General features: G+C 50.4%; 1 protein-coding gene and 1 pseudogene across 1 annotated transcript; one reads left to right on the plus strand and one right to left on the minus strand.

Annotated features, from left to right (window-relative positions):
- Nucleotides 1-1,143: 1,143 nt before the first annotated feature.
- Nucleotides 1,144-17,260, minus strand: LOC137228384 (thimet oligopeptidase-like). The gene is given in 9 exon segments (XM_067745488.1): nucleotides 1,144-1,372; nucleotides 3,112-3,171; nucleotides 14,026-14,140; nucleotides 14,810-14,938; nucleotides 16,063-16,274; nucleotides 16,354-16,678; nucleotides 16,681-16,722; nucleotides 16,909-17,044; nucleotides 17,249-17,260. Coding segments are annotated over 9 exon segments (1,260 nt in total).
- On the plus strand, nucleotides 17,259-21,831 carry LOC137228385 (serine/arginine-rich splicing factor 3 pseudogene; annotated as a pseudogene).
- Nucleotides 21,832-24,665: the final 2,834 nt, after the last annotated feature.

Below are 24,665 nucleotides of genomic sequence, written 5' to 3' on the forward strand. Positions count from 1 at the left end.
AGCTGGGCTTGGGGGAAGAGGATTTTGCCGGAATGAGGAAAGGACAGCCCAGGTATTGGGGACAGGTACAGAAGGCACAGGGCTTGAACTTGTGCTCTGGAGGGGCAGCCTCTGGTGTGACTAGAGGGTAGTGTGAAAGGGCAAAGAAGTCATACATTGATTTTCAGCAAATAGTTGTATAACACCTTCTAAATTGAAGGCACTGTTCTAGGAAGTAGGAAGAGAACAAAGTTCTTGCCCTTATGTACTTTCCATTCTAGTGGGGGAGAGAGATGAATAAATAAGTCAATATATGGAGTGTCAAGCGGTGGTAAGTGCTTTGGAGAATAACAAAAGAAGATGAAGAGGTGAGGGAATGTGGTAGGTGATCAGGGAAGTCCCCTCTATTAAGATGTCGATTGAGCAGAGCCTTGAAGTGAGAAACAAGCCATTGGCTATCTGGGAGAGTGGAGATGGGGTGGGAGGGTGTGTTCTGGGAGAGTGGAGATGGGGTGGGAGGGTGTGTTCTGGGAGAGTGGAGATGGGGTGGGAGGGTGTGTTCTGAAGCAGAAGGAATAGTAGGTGCAAAGTCCCTGAGGCACGACTGTGCTTGGCATGTTTGAGGAATAGTAAGGAAGCCAGTGTGGCTGGACAGGGGAAAGTGAGTGAGGGCAGGGCAGTAGAGAATGAGATCAGGGGAGGCTGGCAGGGCAAAGGAGGGAGGTGGATGATGTAGGTCCTTGGAAGTCATAGTTTGAACTTCTAATTCAGTTGGAGAGACAGACTGATACTTGTTTATAAAGAGTTCTCAATGCTATGCTAACAACCTGGGCTGTATTCTGTGCTAAGTGAAGATGTTCAAGCAACAGAGCAATCCAGCCAAGTTTATATTTTAGAAAGATAACTATCCAAGACACTATCCAAGACACATTGTAGACTATGTATATAGTATGTGTATAGTGTGCTGCTCTTCTATAAACTACAGGATACCTGTTACATACAAATACTTACATACAAGATACAAGTGTGAATGTAAGCACTTGGGAAATATCTGGAAGAACCACACAAGGAACTGGGAGAGTCGGACAACTTTCCATGTCCCGTATGATTGGAATTCTGAAGGGTACACACACGAACTAATGGACGTGTGCTCCCAGCCTCCGGCTAAGGAGGGAAATTGCAGGCATCAGAATCCTCTTTACCAATCAAGCGCGTTAATCCGCCTGCGTGCTGAGAGTCATCTCGAGACGCCCCGCGGTGGCGCATGCGCGGTAGGAGGAGGTCCGCGAGCTGCGTGGGCTTGTGCCTAGGCGCCTGTGGTTCGTGGCCTTGTGCTGGCACCGGGGACGCCGGGTTGGCGACTTTGGCAGTCCTGGCGTTGGGTGGGCGGTATCTTGGGGGTGACATGAGCCAGTTCGTCGGCCACGAGGAAGGGCGGAAAGCACATCCCGGAAAGGTAATACGCCTTGGCCCCTGGGCGTTGCCGGTGGAGCTCAGAGCCCCTGGGCCTGGGCTTCGTCTCTTGTGCTGTCGCCTGTCACAGTGGCCCCCGCGCGCTGGCCCGTCCGCGCTGTGCTAGGGGGTACTGGTCGTCTCGCGGCTCAGTTCACAGTAGCTGAAAGGGACAGTGTGTGATGTTCTGGTTTCTCCCCATCGTTTTAAAAGGGAGGCTCTGGCCATTGCTCCTCGGGTAAAATGCAGGGGGACTGCTTTTTAAGATGGGACTGTCAGTGTTGGGGACCCTCCTTAATTACCAGGATGGAATCCCCTTCAGTTCCTCAAGCTGTGTTGTTTAGGCACAGAAAATGTGAGTAATAGTCACTGGAACTAAGTTTGAGTGAAAAAAGGCACCGGTACCGCCGAATTTTCCATCGCAACAGTTGATCTGTGTTGTCTCTTGGAATTATAAAGGGCGTACAGTTGCTTCCTAACCGGTGTCCTTTGAGAGCTCTACCTCTGTACGTTCAAAGGATTAATTTTGAGGCTTTGCTCATACGTGTAGTAAACCCTTTAATTCCCTAAGACCTTCCTTTCCTCCATCTCATACCCCATTAAGCCCGCTTCAGTTTATCTCCTGAATTTCTTCTGAATCTGTCAACTCTTCCTCAACATCCTAATACCGAACTTGCCTGTCTGTTGCAGTGAGGTCCTAACCAGTGTCCATATATCTTGTTTCCTTCCAATCCATTCTTCACACAAGAAACCTTAAAAGCAAGTTGGGACATTGCTCATAAACATGGCTCAAAAACATTGTTTTGAGAATAGAAAACAAACTGTTGGCCTTTCACACTCTGCGTGGTCTAGAATCCTGTCTGCTTCTCTGCTACGTGGACTCCAGCTTGGTGCCTCTCCAACTTTACTATGGGTATGCCTCTCTTGTGGATCTTGTTAAATGCAGGCTGTAATTCAGTAGTTCTGGGTGGGGCCTGGATTCTGTGCTTCTAACGAGCTCCTAGGTGACGGTGACCCTGAGAGCAAGGGTCCAGCTCCTGCCTTTCTCCCTTCTTTCTGGAAGAGCAGGACGTCTGCCCCCCCCACCCCGGGAGGAGAAAACATCCGCAATGTGACTACTAGTAACCAGCTTCCCTCACAGGCAAGGGACCTTTACCACAGCTCCCTACCATTTTGTCTGAGGCGCAGCAAGCCAAAACACTGACACGCTGAGGTTTGCAGCAAAGAGGAGGTTTATTCACAAGGCAGCCAAGCGAGGAAGTGACGTGACAATAGGTCTCAAATCCGCCTCCCCAAAGGCAAGGGGCTTGGGGTATCTATGGGATAAAGAATAAAGAAGCAGGGCAGTATGAGGCATAGGGAGCATGAGGAAAGGTGATTGGAAAAAGGTGTGCTCGTCATTGTTCTGAGCTGGCGTAACTAGGCTACGGGGCTCAGCACATTCTCAGGCTGTAGTTTTCGGCCCTCTGATGGCCGGAGGTCAAAAGGCACTGGCCCAGGTGGAAGATCGGTGGTCCTCTCCAGTCTCAACCAGCTCAGCCTAACTAGACACAGCTGATTCCAAGTTCCTGGACAATACCCGGGGCAAACATCTTATTGCTTATGCTACATGTTATTTGGAGGACGTGCAAGTGTTCAAGCTACCTTGAGGATTGAAGACAGGATTTGACTAATCCTTACACATGGTTTCGCCTCCAGATGAGCAGAAGAGGCCTGTAGGCTGAATCTGGCTCCTGGCACCTGGAATTGGAGGCAGATGGTTTAAAAACAGGCTCTCCCACCCTCTGTGTTATCTTAGGTAGATAGACTATTGAACCTTCCTGTGCCTGTTTCTCCACCAGCAGCATGGGGACACTCAGAGTCCCTCTCTTGGGGGCTGTTATGGGGGTTCAGTGAGATATAGATGCATGCACAGGCACACGGGAGACACCCAGTGTGTGTTAGCTTCATGCTTACTTTTATTAGGAGACCAGTATTGTTAGAAGATTTCTGGTTTGGACAGCAAATTAGATAGGTGGTCATTACTATAGTTTATGCGACAGCAATTCACATTACCATTTGCAAAAAAGCAGTTGGTTGTCCAGTGGGGATTATAAACATCCATTTACCATGAGCTACTGAACAGATACTTTACACAGTAACTACTTCAAGTACTATTTAAGATCAATTCTCTATGTTGTCTTAAGCAGTTGTTAACCCCCAATTTCGTGAATAGTCCCAAGTAAGTCACTTGAACATCAGCTAGAGCAATCTATTTCACTTAGCAAGCCTAAAGTTATAGTTCAACAATTTTATTTACTGTTCTATGACAAAAATTACTCTCAACAGCTATGCCCTGGATAAGTAATCAGCTAAAGCTAGTTTGACTGACCAAATCTGATTTACTGAGTTAATAATAAGCCAGTTGATTTAGAAAGGTCTAACGTATATTTCTCATCCATTCAGCATTAAACTGTTTCCCATGCCTAAAATGTCTTTTTTCCCATTCGTACCTATCCAAATTCCTACTTCTGTGCCGTAGGGCTTGGCTGAACTACAACTGCCTTTAGTGACACTTTTCTCACCTGCACAATTGGAGATAATTTTAGTCTCCTCAAGACTCCCACGGGGTTACCTCTGTTGTGACACTTGACGATTTGGTGGCATATTTTATTTTATTTTATTTTATTTTATTTTATTTTACTTTAAATAGCCTTCCATTACTCCGTGCACATCAAACAGTAAATGCTTTCTCCTAGTAAAGGTGCATAACAATTTTCTGAACTCTTCTGCTCTGGGCAAGATTCATAAATACACCAGGCAAACATAGTGAAAGAGGAGACAGTACTTGTGTTATATTCAGTTGGGTCTTGATACCTAAGTGTGACTCTTAACCAAGGATTATGCAGTAATTAAGGACACAGGTTAAAGTTGTTTAGAGTGTGTCCTAAAGTCTCACTGGCAGAATTTAAATCTCTACTCTGGAAATTGTAGACCTGAGACAAATTACTTCCCTAAACTTCATTTCCTACATCTGAGGAAGATAATAGTATCTACCTTGTAGTAGACTGAATAGTACCATTGCCCCCAAATGTCCACCTTCTAATCCCCAGAACCTGTGAATGTCACCTTAAATGGCAGAAGGGACTTTGCCAATGGGATGAAAGTAAGGGTTTTGAGATGGGGAGATTCTTCTGGCCTACCTGGATGGACCCAGATGTAACCACTGGTGTTCTCGTAAGAGAGAGGCAGAGGGAGTTTTTACTCCAAAGAGAATGTGATGATGAAGTTGGGGTTGGATTGATGTGGCCAGAAGTCAAGGAATGCTGTCAAGGAAACAGATTCTCCCTTAGAGCCTCTAGAAGGTGGATGGACGGCCTTGTCAACTCCTGGTTCCAGCCCAGGGAAACTGGTTTTGGACCTCTGTCTTCCAGAACCATAAGAGAATGAGTGTGTTTTGTTTTACGCAAGCTCATTGGTAGTAATTTGTTACAGCAGCCATAGGGAACTAATGCGTACCTCATAGGAACTATTTCTCCAATTAAAATGTGTGACTGGAAACACACTTGGTGGTATGTCTGACACCCGGTAGGTATGCTACTGTGGGTAGTTCTTGGAAACTAAAGCCTTGGTTTTTGAGGAATCATCAAAACCAGTACAATGGTTGCCATGTTCCTCCTTGTTCATCCTGGTGACAAACCTGTAGAGAGAGCTCCATCCTTTCCCACAGGACACCCACCCGTAGTACTTACAGGGAAGAGGTTATGTCTCACTTCAGGCACCTTCCTCTTTTCCTTTCTACTTTTTTTTTTCATTAATCTTCATCCAACTGGCCTTTCTAAGTTAAAAAAAAAAAACAAGACAAAACCATTTCTCAATGGATTCAGATACTACCCCAAGTTAATAATCCAACCATGTTCTTGTTCTTCCGGGTCTCATCACCAGAAATTTCTGAGCTGAAATCCTCTCTAGTTTCTAGGATCAGTCACTTTCTAATTTCTCCCTTCTCAAGTTCAGAGTCTTGTCAGTTTAGTCCCTTCCCTAACCACAACATCTATTAAGGTGACACAGCAAAGTGATGAAAGTCTGGACGGTCTGGTTTTCATCCTGGGTTTCTGCCCGCTACTTACTGTGTGGCATTAGACAAGCTATTCAACCCCTCTGGGCCTCAGTTTCCCCCCAAAAAGGTGAATATTATGAACATTACCTACCTATAGGGTTGCCATTAAGAGGATTAAGTGAGTTAATATTTGCTAAGCACTTAGAAGATTACTTGTTATAGTCTAAGCACTACAGTTGTGCTTGTTAATAATAATAAATGCAATTCCAAGCGTATAACTTACTCAACTTTCTGTCATAACTTTGAAGTGTTGGTCTATCTGTTGGCCAGCGTTGCAGGTAAATGAGTCGAGGCATGGGCTGAGGCATTGCTACCAGTGAGTGGTGTGTTCCCAGAACTAGGAACAGCCGTGTGAAATAGGTAGCGGTTCTACGTGGAGACAGGGCAGACTGGAAAATGACAGCGCTGGGAAGGAGGTGTGGTGTCCATAGGTTTGGTGTCAGAGCTGCTGCCTGCTGAAGCACCGATGCCGGCCTAAGCCGTAAATGGGGGGAGGGGGCTGGGGAAAACGGGGGCAGAATAGAAAGGGAAAAGAGGGGAAGAACGGAGAAAGATAGCCTAGGGAGGAGGTGTGGTGTCCATAGCTTCGGGGTCAGAGGTGCTGCCTGCTGCAGCACCGATGACACCCGAAGCCGTAAATGGGGTGCTGGGGAAAAGGGGGGCAGAATGGAAAGGGACAACAGGCGCAGAACGGAAAACGATAGCCTGGGAAGGAGGTGTGGTGTCCATAGCTTCGGGGTCAGAGGTGCTGCCTGCTGCAGCACCGATGACACCCGAAGCCGTAAATGGGGTGCTGGGGAAAAGGGGGGCAGAATGGAAAGGGACAACAGGGGCAGAACGGAAAACGATAGCCTGGGAAGAAGGTGTGCTGTCCATAGCTTCGGGGTCAGAGGTGCTGCCTGCTGCAGCACCGATGACACCCGAAGCCGTAAATGGGGTGCTGGGGAAAAGGGGGGCAGAATGAAAAGGGACAACAGGGGCAGAACGGAAAACGATAGCCTGGGAAGGAGGTGTGGTGTCCATAGCTTCGGGGTCAGAGGTGCTGCCTGGTGCAGCACCGATGACACCCGAAGCCGTAAATGGGGTGCTGGGGAAAAGGGGGGCAGAATGGAAAGGGACAACAGGCGCAGAGCGGAAAACGATAGCCTGGGAAGGAGGTGTGGTGTCCATAGCTTCGGGTTCAGAGGTGCTGCCTGCTGCAGCACCGATGACACCCGAAGCCGTAAATAGGGTGCTGGGGAAATGAGGGGCAGAATGGAAAGGGACAACAGGGGCAGAACGGAAAACGATAGCCTGGGAAGGAGGTGTGGTGTCCATAGCTTCGGGGTCAGAGGTGCTGCCTGCTGCAGCACCGATGACACCCGAAGCCGTAAATGGGGTGCTGGGGAAAAGGGGGGCAGAATGGAAAGGGACAACAGGGGCAGAACGGAAAACGATAGCCTGGGAAGGTGTGGTGTCCATAGCTTCGGGGTCAGAGGTGCTGCCTGCTGCAGCACCGATGACACCCGAAGCCGTAAATGGGGTGCTGGGGAAAAGGGGGGCAGAATGGAAAGGGACAACAGGGGCAGAACGGAAAACGATAGCCTGGGAAGGAGGTGTGGTGTCCATAGCTTCGGGGTCAGAGGTGCTGCCTGCTGCAGCACCGATGACACCCGAAGCCGTAAATGGGGTGCTGGGGAAAAGGGGGGCAGAATGGAAAGGGACAACAGGGGCAGAACGGAAAACGATAGCCTGGGAAGGAGGTGTGGTGTCCATAGCTTTGGGGTGAGATGGGCTGCCTGCCTGATCTGAGAAAAGCGAGTGAAAGTGGGAGAGCTTCTCCCTAGCTGCTAAGTCTTCTCAAGGTCTAGCACGCACTGAACACTGGCCGGCTCAGCCTGGGTGTTGACATTGCACTGTACGTGTCACAGAGCAAGGGCGGGTCAGGGGGTGGTATGGGGGCCCCACACAAGCCCAGCCCCTGGAGAAACCCGGCCCGAGGGCAAAGAGCCCGACCCCTTGTGGGCTTTCTAGCGGCTGGGACTTGTCGCTGTGGGTGGCAGGTGTTTGGCACCGGATGGGCCACCATGCGGAGACTGTTGGGGACTGTGGAAGTCTTCTCCTCCAGAGCTCACCCTGCCTGGGCACCGGCTCTGCAGACCCCTCAGCCCTGGCTATGTATCGGCCAGCCCTTCCCCGCAACGGGGCCCAGAGGCCAGAGCCTGCCCAGAGCTGAGTGGAGGAGGCACCCAGAGTTTGCCAGACTGTGGCCCGCCACCTCCGTGGACCTCCCCAGCTTGTCCGCGAGCCCTGGAGACAGGAGCGCCTTCTCCAGGGCTGCTGAGCTGCCAGCATCACCATGAGCCAGGCGGTGAAGGTTTCTGAGCAGGGGATGCAGAGCCCTGACGCGACTGGATGCTGCACCCCACGATGTCCCTTCCTGGCAGGTAGGTTCTTTCTTCACTTGTTTTTCGAAATTTGGTAAAAGAACATTTAAACCTTCGACTGTTCTTCAGGGTATACAGATGGTAGTGGCTTAGCCGGGATTCGAAGCAAGCCTGTGTGATTCCAGAGCTCGTGCTCTGGACTCTGGTGCCTCCTTATCATATATGCTTCATGTGTTACTTTTAGCCCTAAGTGCCATACCAGTATTGAACACATACACTGCCCTGTAGGAGGTGTTCTTTTGTTCAACGCGTGAATTGGTCATCCACCACACTGGGTTCTAATCTCAGAAGATAGGTCAGGGACCACCAGTTGTCAGCATAGCACCATCCCACATTTCTAATTGAGGCTTGCAGCCTAGATTTGTCCCTTTGGTCTAGTTTGAAGGATCCAGGTATGTAAAGCTTATATTCTAGATAAATCAGGGGCTCTCCTGAAAGGAATTCATCAATGAATTATTCTGTATGGATTAGAAGCCAGTTTCTCTGGCCTTCCTGGAGTATATCCAGTAAGGCATCTCATTCATGTCTAGAAAGCAAATATATCATTTATTGCAACTTCAGCATGGAGCGATGTATTGGTTTAAAATAAAGTACGATCAACACAATTTGGTCATTGTGAGTATGCCGGCTGGGTCCACTCTTTACTACACATATGTAACTCTAGAGCTTCTTAGGCCCCATAGAGGAGACATACTCTTGTGTGTCTAGGACAAGGGAAACATGTGTTGTTATTCAGGAGCTGGAAGCTACAGCATGACAGGAAAGAACTGAAAAATCCTGGTCTTGGTCTACACATCACTTTACCTTGTTCGAATCTTGTTTCTTTGGCTTGCTTCATTGGAGTGTCTTCTCTCTCCTGGGACTGACATTGTGTGTTATATATCAGGCATGTAACATGTAGAAGTTTCAGAACCCAGAATCATATAGATCAGTGAAAATTTATATATTTTTGTTTAAAATCACACTGGGCATAATTCATATATTCCAAAAGTAGTTTGACCCTCTGCTCATGAGATTCTTTTTATGGTATGTCAAAGCAAATTTGGACTTCCATCCCCAATAAACTTTGAGGTTGGAGGACACAAAAGCTTTTGCTCAGACCTAAATTCTGTCTGAAGAAAAAGGGTAACTATGATAAGCCCTTTCTAACCTCTCCAGGAGCAGAAATGATTTACAGCTATGGCATTGAACCATAATTTCTTGATCTCATTTGAGAAGAGCTCAGTAAGAAACCGTGTCTTGATTTTTGTTTGTTGGTTCCCTGTTTTCTTGTCTTGCTTACCAACAATCCACTGTAATCCATGAGTGAGTATGGCAGCAGGCTGAGTGTTCCCTGGAGCTCATTAAGTGAACGTTTTTTCCTAAAATGACTTTTGTCTCCTTGTTTTCAGCCCCTCTTCTTTCCTCTGTCCTTTACTATAACCAGGGCTCAGCAAAAGCTGCCTGGCTTTGTGCAGACCCTACTTAGGGTAGTCTTTTCTTCATTATTTTATTCATGGCCCCTCCATTTCATTGTTTGCCTTCTCGAAATGTGTTGAAATCTTTCTGTGGTTGATGACTTCCACAATGTCTTGGCTTTTATTGGTTGATTAATTTTGGTATTTCTGCAGTTTTATTTAAACATGGTTTCAGGAGGACCAGAAAGTAAATATATTTCCTAGTCTGCCATCTTGAGCTGAAAATCCCTGTGGATGTTAGCATCCAATGTTCCCATGGGTAAAAAACCCAACCTTGGCATTAATAGATGTACACTCAAGATTTCAGCTTTTCTTGAGCAATCACTAAGGATTTAATATGCGGTCACTTCTAATGGGAAAATAATAACTATCTCATGGCGTTGATCTGAGGATTAACTTAGATAATGGACAAGAAAATGCTTTGTAAGGTTTTAAAATCTATAAAAAATGTTTTTGTTATTATTTGATTTGTTGCTATTTCACCTTTAGCCGACAGTTGTTTGTGACCTTGCTTATGTGAGAAAATGCCTTCTGGTTTATTGTTTTGAAAGCCAGATGATATTTTTCAATAGCTCAATGGAAATGGCATCATTTGTGAAGTTGAAGGGTGAAGGCATAAATGTTTCTTGACATTTGAATCAACTATTGGTCTTCTGGGGCTTGTCCTTATTCTCCTGCAGTCTCTAATCAACATGGCATCCAGAGAGATCCTGTTAAAACATAAGTCAGATCATGTCACTCAAGTCTCTTCAATGGCTTCTTCACAGGAAAAGCAAAGTCCTCAAAGTGCCTCCACAGCCCTAGAAATCTGGGCCTCTGTTTCCTCTCTGACTGTTTCCTTCTCCTCTCCACTTTGCTCCCTCTGTTTTCCACACACTGACATCCTTTCTGCTCCTTGGATACTCCAAGCCCACTCTTGCCTCATTGCCTTTCCATCTGACTGTTCCCTCTGCTTGTACTATTCACTTCCCAGATATGCACCTTGCTCCCTCTCACAACCTTAGGTTCCCTCGTAAATTTTATCTTCCCCAGAAAGCCCTCAGTGATCACTTAGTTTCCGATCGCAGCCTCCTCCTACCAGCTAACAATCTCCATCCGCCTTCCCTGCTTGCTGTTTTTCTCCAGCACTTACCTGATATACTAGTTATTCTACCCATTTATTCAATTTTTATTTACGTATTACACTTATGATTTTATATTTGCTTCTTTACTTTTGTCTCTCCCCTCAGCTCGAGAGAGGCTATATTCATCTGTGTTAATCACTGCTGTGTTTCCTGAACATGCCTAGAAAACATCCTGAAGAAGGGTGCCTGAAATTTGGTAAGGGATCCATCAGTTTTCTTGGCTGAATGAAGAAATATGTTCATAAATTACTGAACAAATCTCTGGGGTTTCTGAATTAAGGACTAATGGGAAGAGGAAGGCAAATGGTTGGGACAGGGTACTGCAAGAAGTAGTATTTGGAGTACTCTATCCTAATAGATAACATTTTGTTCATTTAAATAGTTTGAACGAGAGAGCCGGGAACTAGGGACACACAGCATCGAGGTTTTATAATGCATTCCGTAGAGTTCTTTTCAAGTGTGTTCAAATATCATTGAAAATATATGCATGCATATAAACCTCTGTTACTTGATTTAGTGCTTTACAAGAGCCCCTCAAGGAAGGGGTAGTAGCAACTCTCAGTATCCTTCCTTTACGATGAGCTTACGTTATTCAAAATTACATCGTAATTTATTTGTAACTGTGAAACTAGACTTAGTTATTTAGTAGACCCCCCCTAGAAACCTATGACGTTAATAAAACCAACAAAAATGTGTTCAGTTTCCAGTGATACACACACTACAGACTCAATTATGTGTCATCCATCTTAATGAAGGGAAGAAGTGATTTAACAAACACAGAGCAAACAGAATATGAAGTTTTGTCCTCCATTAATATTAGTAATGGATAAAGTGGGCTCCAACGCCTTCAAGGTAGCTTGAGACCCATCATCTGTGTGTCATGGGCAGGGGGATGCTCGGCCAGGATGTCTTTCTCTGTCACTGAGAAAAATTTCCATAATATATAATGATACTTACTGAAACAGATATGGGGCATTTGGGTAATTAGGAATCCGTTAGCATATTTTTCCGGAAGCCTTGACTACAAAACGAAGATAGTAGATTTGGACACTTCCAGCTATGCAGAAGTTGTTTGGGTATTCATCTTTATGCCGAATGCAGTAAGCTTATTTCATCTCTGCAGCTTCCCACATACCATTTTCCCACCTCTGTTTTGTGTTTGGAAAGACTTTCAGAAATTAAAACTCAAGTTAAAAAGTGAGTGACGGGCTTCCCTGGTGGCTCAGTGGTTGAGAGTCCGCCTGCCGATGCAGGGGATACGGGTTCGTGCCCCGGTCCGGGAAGATCCCACATGCCGCGGAGCGGCTAGGCCCGTGAGCCATGGCCGCTGAGCCTGCGCGTCCGGAGCCTGTGCTCCGCAACGGGAGAGGCCACAGCAGTGAGAGGCCCGTGTACCGCAAAAAAAAAAGAAAAGAAAAGAAAAGAAAGTGAGTGACAACTTAAATGATATATGGACTATTTTGCTGACTTACAAGAGCATGCAGAATTAAATATGACCCAGTTGAAATGTTAATTTTATTTTAATGTGTATATTGGGGTGGAGTCTTAAAGGTGCCAGAAAACAAGCATTCACCCGTCCTGTTTGGAACTGCAGCACACAGGCACCTTCAGTTACCAGTTCTGTTCATTCCACAGAATCATCCTGGGAAAACATAACTGTTTTTTATGTACCTGGTATATATCTTAATTAGTTTGAAGAATTTCCCAAATACCTGTTAATATGTAGTTCTCCAATTCCAATCTTGCCACGTCCTGTACCAGTGACACAGCACATAGGAGTTTTATTTCTCTTTCTTTCTCTGGGTTGCTGAGAACCCAACGAGAGAACAATGGAATGGCATCAAAGAGATCAGGGTTCCTGACTCAGATTTGCCATAAAATAATAGTGTCCTCTTGGGAAAATTATAGTTATTCTAGGCCCCTTTGCTTTTCTTTACTTTGACAGAGCTGCACTAGATGACCCCAAGTAACACTGCACTCTTTGCAGTAGTAGCTTAGACGTTATTGGTTTTCTGAAACAAATGAAGACAGTGACACAGGAAACTGTGCAACATCTCTGTAACTATGTTTTCTTAGAGTTGCCTCCATTTTACAGATGATAAGATGGCTGAGCACAGAAGTAGGTGTTTTGACCAGAGGTTCCAGAGTAGATGGAACTGAACCACAAGTTTCCTTCATTCCTGAAGCTCACTTAGCCAAAACATAGGCTTCTGAATATTAAGCTGTAAAGCATATTATCAGTATGCTTTAAAAGAAGCGGTTCTTCTAGGATTTCTAATTACTAGCAGGCGGTTTTGAAATTCTTAGAAGATCATCGAATTTTGTGAGATTTACAGCTCTCTTTTCCTGTCAAGCAAGTTGTATTAGTGCCAGACAATCACCTGAGCTTCTGGATGCTTCTCTGAACCTCTTGAATTTTTCTTCTTGCTATCTGAAATTCATGCCAGATAAGCCTTTTTGTAGAGAGCATGTACAGACTTGTCTGTTTTCATATAAGAAAGCGATGCAGTGAGCCAGGTCGGGGATTAAGCCCTCATTCTCAGAGTGGTGTTGAGCTCCTGGTGAAATATTATCATCTTTACCTCAGAATAGAAAAGCAGTTATCTCAAGTTTTTAATGCCATTAACTATTTATACATTTATGTATAATACATATATTTATTGTACCTACGAGGTGTGCTCTCTTTGGGAAGTACAAAGCTATTTGAGACGTAAGTTGTTCGTTTGTTTGTTTTCCCACAAATACTGTGACCCTTTGAGCAGGAAGGTCTATGTTTTACTAACATCTAGAACAAGCAGCTAACACGGTGTCTAAGATGTAGTCAATAAATATGAAATAGGTAAATGAACACATTTCTAAGGAAGGGCCAGGACATGAACAAATAGAAAATTTTCATTTTCAGTCACAAAGCCACAACAGACATAAAAATGATACAGACAACAAAGTGCCACGGTCATTCAAAGAAGGCATAGAGTTGATACAACAAGGATCTCCTCTATGGCACAGGGAACTGTACTCAATATTTTGTAATAACTTATAAGGGAAAAGAATCTGAAAACGGAATCACTGTGCTGTACACCTGAAACGGACACGACATTGAAAATCAACTATATTTCAATTAAAAACCAAACCAACAGACAACAGCAACAACAAAAAACCAGAGAGGTCATAGAAGTTCTTATGAGATTCCAGAAGAGAAGAGAAGCCAAATGAGGACGGGAGAGGAGGCTTTTGAATCAGTTCAGAGGAGAAGTCACAGAGGAACGAGTCTTTGATCTGAACTTGAGATTAAGATTAAGATGAATTAATCTGAATTAATTAAGATTGCAACACAGGGATATTACAGATGAAGGTAATCACATAAACTTACTCTACTGAAACTTGCAGAGGTTATGAGTGTTGTTCAAGATCCCAAAGCAAGTGCATTGTGGAATCAGAATTTTAAGTGAGGCCTAATGAACTAAAAACAAAGAAACACAGAAACAAGCCCTTCCTGTGACACCACGTTGCCTTTGAAGTCGTTTTTCTTTGGCGGGTTGGCAGAAACTGGTTCCAGTGTTTCTTGCAGGAATGACTGGCCACAGGACTGGGCGTCGTAGCTTCCTGCCAGGCGGCCGAAGGTCGCAGGCAGGTGGGTCACTGGGACACACGCGGAGGGGCTCCTGCCCGGCTCCCTGGCCGCTCAGTGCCCCTGCCCCAGAGCGGGGGTGGGGGCCCCAAAGCAGCCTTGTCTGAGTCCCCTGCCACTAGAGAGAGTATTGGCCCAACACTTGTAGAAAACGGGGACCTTGCTGGCAGTTCAGTGGAGGGACACAAATAAATCTTTGCCGACTTTCTGCTGAAGCTCACGAGGGTTCACTCCTAAGCCTCTTACAAGGTCAGCTGCCGAGGCTGCGAGAGATGAGTCGGGGCTCGCCCTCCACCACGGGGAGATCGCTGGTTAAAGCGCTCACGAGGGAGTGAACCGCGTGTCCGCACCGACACGCACGGGCAGACCTCGTCGATGCCTTCTGTTCGGGGTATGAAGCCCTCTCCTGCCTCTTCCAGGCTCTCTAGAAAGCATGTGCAGAGCCTCCCACCCCACCCTCGGACTCCGCGGGCCACAGCTGGAGGGACCAGCCAAGGAACCGTGGCAGGAAGAGGCCAGAGGTCAGCGGGCCTCGGCCGGAGCCCGTCAGTCGGTCCCCATTCACACACCACCAGACGATCCTCTTGACCTGGGCAGTAGCCGCCAACCGACCGCTGAGGTGAGCCCGGTGCGCGCTTGGCTACCTGGCATGGCTGGGAACCCCAGGATCTCCTGGCAGAGGCGGGCATTCTCCTGGGCCGGGTCCGCGGGCGTCTGCATGTGCAGGGCCTGAACCACCTTGGCCAGGACGATCTGGCCCAGGTTGAAGAGGCCTGGGGGGCGGGAGGAAGGAGACGGGGGGCTGGCACCGTGTCCAGGCCGCGCTTTCCAGCCGGGCAGACCGGAAGCCCCCTTCCCTTCCCTCGGTCCGGCCGCATCTGGGTTGGCCTCCCGGGACTTGATGAGCTTGTCCAGCAGCTCCTGAGGGACGGTGCTGCCCGTGCCCCACCAAGACTGGCAGCAGCGCCAGGGCCTCCCAGGGCACGGCGCCCCCGGCCCCAGAGCCTTCCCTCTGGTTCTCGTCACCGGCTGTCACCAGACTTGCATGCAACGTTCTTTTCTTTTCTCTTGTCGTCTTTACGTCCCTCAGCCACGCAACGCGGTGAAGCCCTGACGCTCGCTGCCGCGTCGATACACCCTGAGAACACGATGCTCAGCGAGAGAAGTCATACACAGAAGGACACACAGGGCGTGACCCCACTGAGGAGAAACGTCCAGAGCAGGTAGATCCACGGAGTCAGCGAGTGGGTTCCTGGTTGTCAGGGGCTGGCGAGGGGACGGAGTGATAGCTAAGGGCGTGAGGGACATTTTCGGGGTGACGGAAATGGTCCAAAGCAGTAGTGACGTCTGTACAGCTCAGTAAACTGTCCCCACACGCCCCGGTGCAGCCTGTGAGAGCATCGCGCTCAGGATGAAGGGCTGACCACAGGAAGACTGAACGAGCAGTGGGTCCTGGGCCCAGACGCTCAGCTGGCGCCCCCCACGTGGGGAAGTCACGGGGACTTGCTGAGCCTCCACGGAGACTGGCAGCAGCCCCCGAGCTCACAGGGCACTGCGCCCCCGGCCCCAGAGCCTTCCCTCTGGTTCTCATCACCGGCTGTCAGCAGACTTGCAGGCAACATTCCTTTCTTTTCTTTTGTCTTTTTCCAAGGCAACTCTTGAGTGCATGTATTTAACATGCAGGGAACCAGCCCTGGCTCCTTGATCTGGGTCTTCCAGCCTCTAGAGCCTCGAGGACATCCATTTCCGTTATTTACGCGCCCAGTGCCTGGGGTCTGATGATGGAAGCTGACACCGAGGGCGTCACCACGTGCGGGGTGATGTCAGTGGAAGAATCCCATGGCGAGGGCCTGCCTGAGGACCACGCACGCCCGGGCCCTCCCCGCCCCCTGCCTGCAGCCCTGCGCCTGGGAGCGGAGCTGGTGCATCGCGTGCCCGACGTCGTGGAAGTTGGTCTCCCGCTCATCATGCTGCAGCAGGGAGGGCAGGTTGGGCGTAGGCTTGGTGAAGTTGGCCACCATGGCCGCGATGGCGATCTGGCAGCTCCCATCGTGCTGTAGGCAGCCCGGCTGCAGGCCGAAGCAGGCCGCGTGCCCGGACTTCCCCACCCTGCGGAGGGACGTGGATGGGGCCCCGCTTCCACAGAGGAGCCCCGGCCCACGGCCGACAGGTTCCCCCACGCACGCACCGAGGATAGAGATCAGGTAGAACTTGCCGATGGATGACCTTGCCCGAGGCCGCGTCCCAGACCGTTTAGAGCCTCACGTCTTCGTGACACATGCTGGTGCCCTCCTCCAGGTCGAAGGTCAGCCCCAGCAGCTCCTGGGAGATGCCCAGCAGCCCGCGTGTGAGCGCCTGCATGGGGAAAGCCTCATTGAGCAGGTACTGGTTCACGTGGTAGCGCGTCTCCTCCCCCTGGTTCATGTAGTAGCGCAGGTCCCAGGCGTTGATGGGGCCGTCAAAGTGCAGGCCCCGCCTCTGGCACTCGGCCTTCTTTAGCTCCAGGATCACGGCCGCTCCTGCTCCCCGAGGGGCTTCAGCTTCTGGGCCAGCTCACCTGCGGGAGGAGGGGAGAGGCGCGGCTACGTCCCTGGGGCGGCCCCCCAGCCACCCCCGACCCCGCGCCCCTCGAGGCAGAATGAAGGGTCTGGGAAGGTGACCCCCAAGGGCTGACACAGTGGGGTCTCCGGTCAAGGTCCGCCTGACCCCGTCCCCACTGGGACTCAGGGGGAGGCGGTGTTACCTAGGACAGTGGCCACCACCTGGCTGGTCTTGTCCATGTTCATCTCCAGCACGGAGTCGGCATGCGTGCGGAACCCCAGCAGGCGGGACTTCAGGGCCTGCAGCCTCACCAGCTCCCTGAGGATCACGCAGTTCTCCTGGAACCCAGAGACGGAAGGCGCTGGGGACCGAGGGCCACGGCCTCCCCGCGGGCCCCGGGCCAGGTCTCTGCAGGCGGGCAGGGCTCCCAGGCCACTGGCGGGCACAGCCAATCCCCCTCCCTCCTCCTCCTGGCCCGGATTTCTAGACACTTTGGTGCTGTCCTAACACGTGGTCTTTATTAACACAGGTCCTTTTGGAACCAGAAACGGCATGAACGTGATGGGCTCTAAGGCCAAGGGCAGGAAGAAATGCGGCCAGTCTTTCCAGGAGCCACCAAGGGGCCTCCCCGGGCTCAACAAGACAAAACACGGCTGCCGTGCAGACAGTGGCTCAACCCCACGGCGCCCGAACACCCAGCCCCTGGACGGTGAGACAGCTGTTGCTGCAGGTGGCCCGTGGCTCACTGATGAGGCCCGGCCCCAGGCGTACGCCACCTTCTCTGGGGCCACCTCTCCGGTCTGCAGTGGGGTTCTCCTGGGAGCCCCCAGTCACCACGGGACCAGCGTGGCCTGTCTGTAGCCCAAGAAGGTGGGGACACAAGACTGTCCCCCGTGCCCCCCGCATCACCCGCGAGGCCGAGCGAGCACCAGTGGTGTCTGCGGGGAAGATGAAGGGCTCACGCACAGCCCCCATCTACAGAAGCACAGACTGCAGCCACCTGCGCTATGGAACAAACACAAGTGTCCACGCAGGACCCGATGTCTGAATGTCAAGGCCATGCCCGGGCCACGGTGAGAAGGTGCATCCCCCATGCAAGCCACAGAGAGGGGATGGGGGGGCCATCTACGATTCTGAGCTCATCGGGCATCACCCCAGAGGGAGAGGGAGAGGGAGAGAGGTAGACAGAAGTACAGAGGGAGAGAAAGAGAGAGGGAGGGAGAGACGTCTCTCCCTTCCCTGGGGGTTCTCTAGTGCAGCCAAGGCTGAAAACCACTGCATTTTGGGAGATGGGTCCTCGTGGAAGAGTTAGATAGTAGCTCAATGGCATTATCGACACATACTAAAAAGGCCCCAAATCTTGGGGAGTCAGGGAGGGGAGTGTCGGCTGCCTCGTAAACAGGGAGAGATTGGGCATCAGGGGAGGTGCCTGTGCAGCCTGCGCCCAGGGCCCCGCAGACTTCATCTCCCAGCGGTGGTCCTGGGCTGGAAGTCAGCGGGGAGGTCAGGCTGTCCAAGCATCAACGTTGACTTCAGGGCTGATCTAAAAGGCGCCTGGTGTTTGTTGAAGCAGAGAAAAGAGAAAGCAGTAGGGAGAGGATGGGAGTGGGAGGGGGAGGGAGCCCCCCTCCTCAGCACTTCTACCGCTCTCCCTCTCTCTCTCCCTTTCTCCCTCTCTCCCTCTACCTCGCTGCCTCTCCCTCTCCCTCCATCTCTCCCCCTGCCTCTCTCCCTCCCTCTCTCCCTGTCCCTCTTTCCCTGTCCCTCTCTCTCCCTCTTTCCCTCCCCCTCTCCCTCTCCCCCTTTCCCTCTCCCTCTCCCCCTCTCCCTCTCTCCCTTCCTCTCTCCCTGTCCCTGTTTCCCTGTTCCGCACGCTCTGGCTCTACCTCTTTCCCTCTCCCTCTCCCTCCACCTCCTTCCCTCTCTGGAGAGGGAAGGAGGTGGAGGGAGAGGGAGAGAGACATGGAGAGGGAGGGGGGAGAGGGAGAGAGAGATGGAGAGGGAGGGGGGAGAGGGAGAGAGAGGGGGGAGAGGGAGAGAGTGATAGAGGGAGGGAGCGAAAGATGTCTCTCCCTCCCTCCCTCTCTCCCTCCCTCTCTCCCTCTCCCTCCCTCCTTCTCCTCCCTCTCCCTCTCGCTCCAACTCTCCTTCTCCCTCCGTCTCTCCATCTCCCTCACTCCCTCCCAGAGAGGCAGAGATAAGGCAGAGGGAGAGAGGGAGAGGGAGAGATGGAGGGAGAGGGAGAGGGAGGAAGAGGTAGAGGGAGGGAGAGGGAGAGGGAGAGAGGGAGAGAGAAAGAGGTCTCTTCCTCCCTCCCTCTCCCTCTCTCCTCCTCCTCTCCCTCTCTCCCTCTCCCTCTCTCTCTCCCTGTCCCTGTTTCCCTGTTCTGGTCTCCCTCTCCCTCTCTCCCTCTCCCTTGTCTCTGCCTCTCCCTCCATCTCTCCCTCTCTGAGAGGGAGTGAGGGTGAGGGAGAGATGGAGGGAGAGGGAGTGACAGAGGGAGGAAGAGGGAGAGAGGAAGGGAAAGGGCGAGGGAAGGAGAGGGGGAGACGGAGGGAGGGTGAGAGAGGGAGAGTCGGAGGAGAGAGGGAGAGGGAGGGAAGAAGAGACCATATTCCCTCTCCCGGTCTCCCTCTCTCTCTCTCTCTCTCCCCCCCCCGTCCCTCTCTCTCTCATCCTCTCTCCCTCTCCCTCCATCTCTCCCTCTCCCTCTCTCCCTCTCCCTTATCTCTGCCTCTCCCTCTATCTCTCCCTATGTGGGAAGGAGTGAGGGAGATGGAGACATGGAGGGAGAGGGAGAGTTGGTGGAAGAGGGAGAGGGAGGAGAAGGAGAGAGGGAGGGAGAGAGGGAGAGACATCTTCGCTCCCTCCCTCTATCCCTCTCTCCCTTTCCCCCCTCTCCCTCCCTCTCCTCCCTCCCTCTTGTGCTCTCCCTCTCCCTCTTTCCCTTTCCCTCTCCCTCCACCTTCTTCCGTCTCTGGAGAGGGAAGGAGGTGGAGGGAGAGGGAGAGGGAAAGAGGGAGAGGGAGAGCGGAACAGGGAAACAGGGACAGGGAGAGAGGGAGGGAGAGGGAGAGAAGGAGGACAGAGGGAGAGGGAGGAAGGAAGAGACCTCTTTCCCTCTCCCTCTCCCCCCCCTCTCTCCCTCTCCTCTCCATATCTCTCTCCCTCTCTTCCTCTCCCTCCCTCTTCCTCCATCTCTCCCTCTCCCTCTCTCGCTCTCCCTTGTCTCTGCCTTTCCATCTCTCCGTCTCTGGGAGGGAGTGAGGGAGATGGAGAGATGGAGGGAGCGGGAGAGTTGGAGGGAGAGGGAGAGGGAGGAGAAGGAGGGAGGGAGAGGGATAGAGGGAGGGAGAGGGAGAGACGGAGAGGGAGGGAGAGAGGGATAGAGGGAGGGAGGGAGAGAGGGATAAAGGGAGGGAGGGATAGAGGGAGGGAGAGACGTCTTTCGCTCCTTCCCTCTATCCCTCTCTCCCTCTCCTCCCTCTCTCTCTCTCTCCCCCCCTCCTGCTCTCTCTCCCTGTCCCTCCACCTCCTTCCCTCTCCAGAGAGGGAAGGAGGTGGAGGGACAGGGAGAGGGAAAGAGGTAGAGGGAGGGCGTGCGGAACAGGGAAACAGGGACAGGGAGAGAGGAAGGGAGAGAGGGACAGGGAAGAGGGACGGGGGAGGCGGGAAGAGGGAGGGGGGAGGCGGGAGAGAGACGGGGGAGACGGAGGAGGTAGAGGGAGGGGGAGGGGAGAGGGAGAGGGATGTGGGAGAGCGAGGGGGAGATGGAGGTGGAGAGGGAGTTGGGAGAGGGATGGGGAGAGGGATGGGGAGGGGGGAAGCGGGGGAGGGAGAGAGGGAAAGAGAGAGACGCAGAGGAAAGAGGGAGAGGGAAGGGGGGGGACAGAGGGAGAGGGAGAGAGGGAGGGGCAGAGGGACGAGAGGAAGCAGGGAGAAAAGAGAGAAAGTACACACCATGTACATTTCTGTCAAATGACACCGGGGATCCTTACACAACCAGGAGAAAATAACACAGCGAGGCTCTTTCTCAGCTGGAACTGGAACTGCAGATGGGGCGAAACACCACCAGGGTGGCCACACATGTCCAGCTGCCGCCCCAGCCCCCTGAGTCTGGTCACCAGGGCTCTGAGTGTTTGCTCCAGGGACCTGGGGTTCACCCTGTCACCCTGGAGGTCGGGCCTAGACAGCAGGGCCCCGGGCTGGACACATAGGGGGAAAAGCATCCCCACAGGACAGCTTGTGCGAGCCGATTCAGCTGCGAGATTCTAGAGGCCCGGGATCACCCTGTGGCCCATGAAACCCAGGAGCCAGGAGGGTCTTGCATCGGCATTCCTGTCCGTTGGACTGTAACGTTTATGTAAGGAATCTTGGAAACAGTGGTAACGAGTGAATTCGAACGAGCTTTAGGATATTATGGACCACTCCGAAGTGTGTGGGTTGCTAAAAACCCTCCCGGCTTCGCTCTTGTTGAAAATGAAGATCCCCGAGATGCAGCGGATGCTGTCTGAGAACTAGACGGGAGAACACTCTGTGGCTGCCGAGTAAGAGTGGACCTGTCCAATGGGGAAAGGAGAAGTCGAGATCGTGGCCGCCTCCTTCTTGGGGTCGTCGCCCTCGAGATGATTATCGGAGGAGGAGTCCTCCCCCTCACCACAGATGTCCAAGACGGAGAAGCTTCTCCCGCAGCCAGAGCAGGTCCCTTTAGTAGATATAGGAGAAGAGAGAGATCACTGTCCCAGGAGAGAAATCGCAAGCCGTCCCGATCTTTCTCTAGGTCTCCTAGCCGATCCAGGTCAAATGAAAGGAAATAGCAGACCACTTTGCAAGAGGAGTGGTGCACAGGAAATAACTTCATTTGACAGGAGTATGTACAGAAAATTCAAGTTTCGTTTGAGACTTCCGAAGCTTGATGCACTTTTTAAATGTTTTAGCTGTTCACATTTGTTTGTCTCTTGGGACAGTGACACATAAAGGTGTCATTCTCTATGGTTTGAAATGGGTCATATGAGGCATGTAATATGAAGAATTGTTTCTTTACAATGTTCTCTTAAGCAAAATTGAATTTGCTTTGAATTTTTGGTCTTGCCTAGACTGAGAATAAAACTCTAACTCCTGCCCACCTAAAGTGTGATGTTTATTATTATGGAAGCAACACTGGCAAACATTGAAGAGACTTTCTGTAGCTGGGATATGGTATGCAGCTGTAGTTAAGCAAGCAGTCTTTAAAAGGTGCTGTGAACACAAGCCAGCAGGTAGGAATGAAAGCCGCACCCTTACCCTAGATTAGAGGTTTAAGAATTCCACTAGTCTTCACACTGGACAAGAGGTTGTCCAGTGAGTTTAGAATCTAAGAAGTTTCAAGGAAGTTAGTTTCCCTTTGAGTTAGGTCATAAGTCCCCTCTGTGATTGCCGTACATGAATACATAGCTCTTTGTAATGTTTTTTGGAAGTTGAGATGATCAAGATACCAATGTCTTGCCAGATGAAGAGTATATTGTAGAGCTGAACTTTGAGTTACTGTGCAATTTTTTTTCATGCTGTCATTCGTAATATGTTTTGTGAGACTCCTTGGGATTAAAGTTTTGGTTCCAAAAGGAACAAAGAAAAAAAAAAGGATCCACCTGCCAATGCAGGGGACACGGGTCCGAGCCCTGGTCCGGGAAGATCCCCTGTGCCGCAGATCAACTAAGCTCATGGGCCACAACTATTGAGCCTGTGCTCTAGATCCTGGGAGCCACAACTACTGAGCCCCCATGCCACAACTACAGAAGCCCGCACAGCTAGAGCCCGTGCTCCGAAACAAAAGAAGCCACTGTAATGAGAAGCACGTGCCCGCAACAAAGAGGAGCCCCTGCTCGCCGCAACTAGAGAAAGCCCGTGTGCAGCAATGAAGACCCAACGCAGCAAAAAAAAAAAAAAAAAAAGACGATACCGGCCAGGTGATCAAGGGTAAAATTGTTTGTCACAAGTCCCGTTGATGGGGTGTATCCTTGATGTGTGTATCCTTGATGGTGTGTATCCTTGATGATGTGACCTGAGGAGAATGACATTTTTATCTGTGTCTGGATCTTCTGCCCCAAACCCCGTAACTCCAGCCCAACCATAAGAAAAACATCAGAAAACCAACAGACAAACAAATTGAGGGACAAAATACCTGACCAGTCCTCCTCAAAACTTTCAAGGTATTAAAACCCAGGGATGTCTGAGAAATGTCACAGCCCAGAGGAGACTGGGACAGAAAAAGGATGTTAGGGGAAAGCTAGGGAAATTCTAGTAAAGTGTGGACTTTAGTTAATAATAACGTATCCATCTCGGTTCCTTAGTTGGATAAGCATGTCGTACTAACGTACTAAAGTACTAACGTGTTGGAAATAGGGGTACTGGGTCGGGGGTCCACAGCACTCTGTACACTCTGTACAGATCTTTGCAACTTTTTTGTAACTCTAAGCTATTCTAAAATTAAGCAACTACTAAACAGAGATAAGAATGTTATTTCCCTGATTTGAACATGCCTGAGTTTGTTTTCATGGTCACATTTGTGCTATCTGGATGTGTCTTGGAATCAGTAGCAAAGGAGAGTTGCCAGCCCCTGGGAAGATGCGGCTGGTTTGCAGGTGGCTTGCTCTGGAGCTGAAGACCACGGTGGGAAGTCTGCAGCCTCGGGCTGCACTTAGAACCATGGGAGGGGATGGGCCAGCTCAGTTAGGGATGGAACCTATAAATAAAACTCTTTTTCTTTTCCATTATGGCTTATCACAGGATATTGAATATAGTTCCCTGTGCTAGACAGTAGGACCTTGTAGCTTATCCATCCTATATTTAATAGTTTGCCTCTGCTAACCCCAAACTCCCAATCCAACCCTCCCTCCCTCTTTCTCCCCCTTGGCAACCACAAGTCTGTTCTCTATGTCTGTGAGTCTGTTTTTGTTTCGTAGACAAGTTCATTTGTGTCGTATTTTGGATTTCACATATAAGAGAGATCATATATGTGTCTTTCCCTGCTGACTTACTTCACTTAGTATGATGATCTCTAGGTCCATCCACGACGTTGCTGCAAATAGCATTATTTCATTCTTTTTATGGCTGAATATATTCCATTGTATATATGTACCACATCTTCTTTATCCATTCATCCATCAGTGGACATTTAGGTAGCTTCCACATCTTGCCTATTATAAATAGTGATGCAATGAACATTGGGGTGCATGTATCTTTTCTTTCTTTCTTTTCTTTCTTTCTTTTTCTTTCTTTCTCTCTTTCTTTATTTTTTTGTCACACAGTATGTGGGATCTTAGTTCCCTGGCCAGAGATGGAACCCATGCTCCCTGCACCGGAAGCACAGAGTCTTAACCACTAGACCACCAGGGAAATCCCAGGGGTGTATGTATATTTTTGAATTAGAGTTTTCTCCAGATCTATGCCCAGGAGTGGAATTGCGGGACCCTATGGCAGCTGTATCTGTTCTCTGCACGTCTCACATCAACCACCTGCACTCCACTGCTTGCTCTCAACGTCATCTTCGGGGAACACAACCTGCGACAGGGACCTTGACAAGAAGAAATGGCTCAGGGAAAAGCTACCTGCACAGGGAGGAGATAGAGGCCATCGACCCTGGGGTGCGGCGGGGAGAGTGGGCACGGAGATTTGTCATTTCATCCCTGATAGCCCTCCTGGCTGCCCCACTCTAGGTCACCTCGGGATACAGAGATGACCCGGTTAGAGTCCCAGCCTGTGCAGGAATCTAGGGGCACCAGCGGGTCTGAATAATATTAGTGCAGGGTCTCCCCCATGGCACTGGGGTTATTTGGGGCGGGTCATTCTCTGCTGGGGGCCCCTCCTGGGCACTGTGTGGGGTTCAGCAGCATCCCTGTCCCCACCCATTTGATTCCAGGGGCCCCTTCCCCCCCAGTTGTGACAACCACAGATTTTCCCCAGACATCACCGAAGAACTGG

Source organism: Pseudorca crassidens, chromosome 7, assembly GCF_039906515.1.
Source record: "Pseudorca crassidens isolate mPseCra1 chromosome 7, mPseCra1.hap1, whole genome shotgun sequence".
NCBI lineage: Eukaryota > Metazoa > Chordata > Mammalia > Artiodactyla > Delphinidae > Pseudorca > Pseudorca crassidens.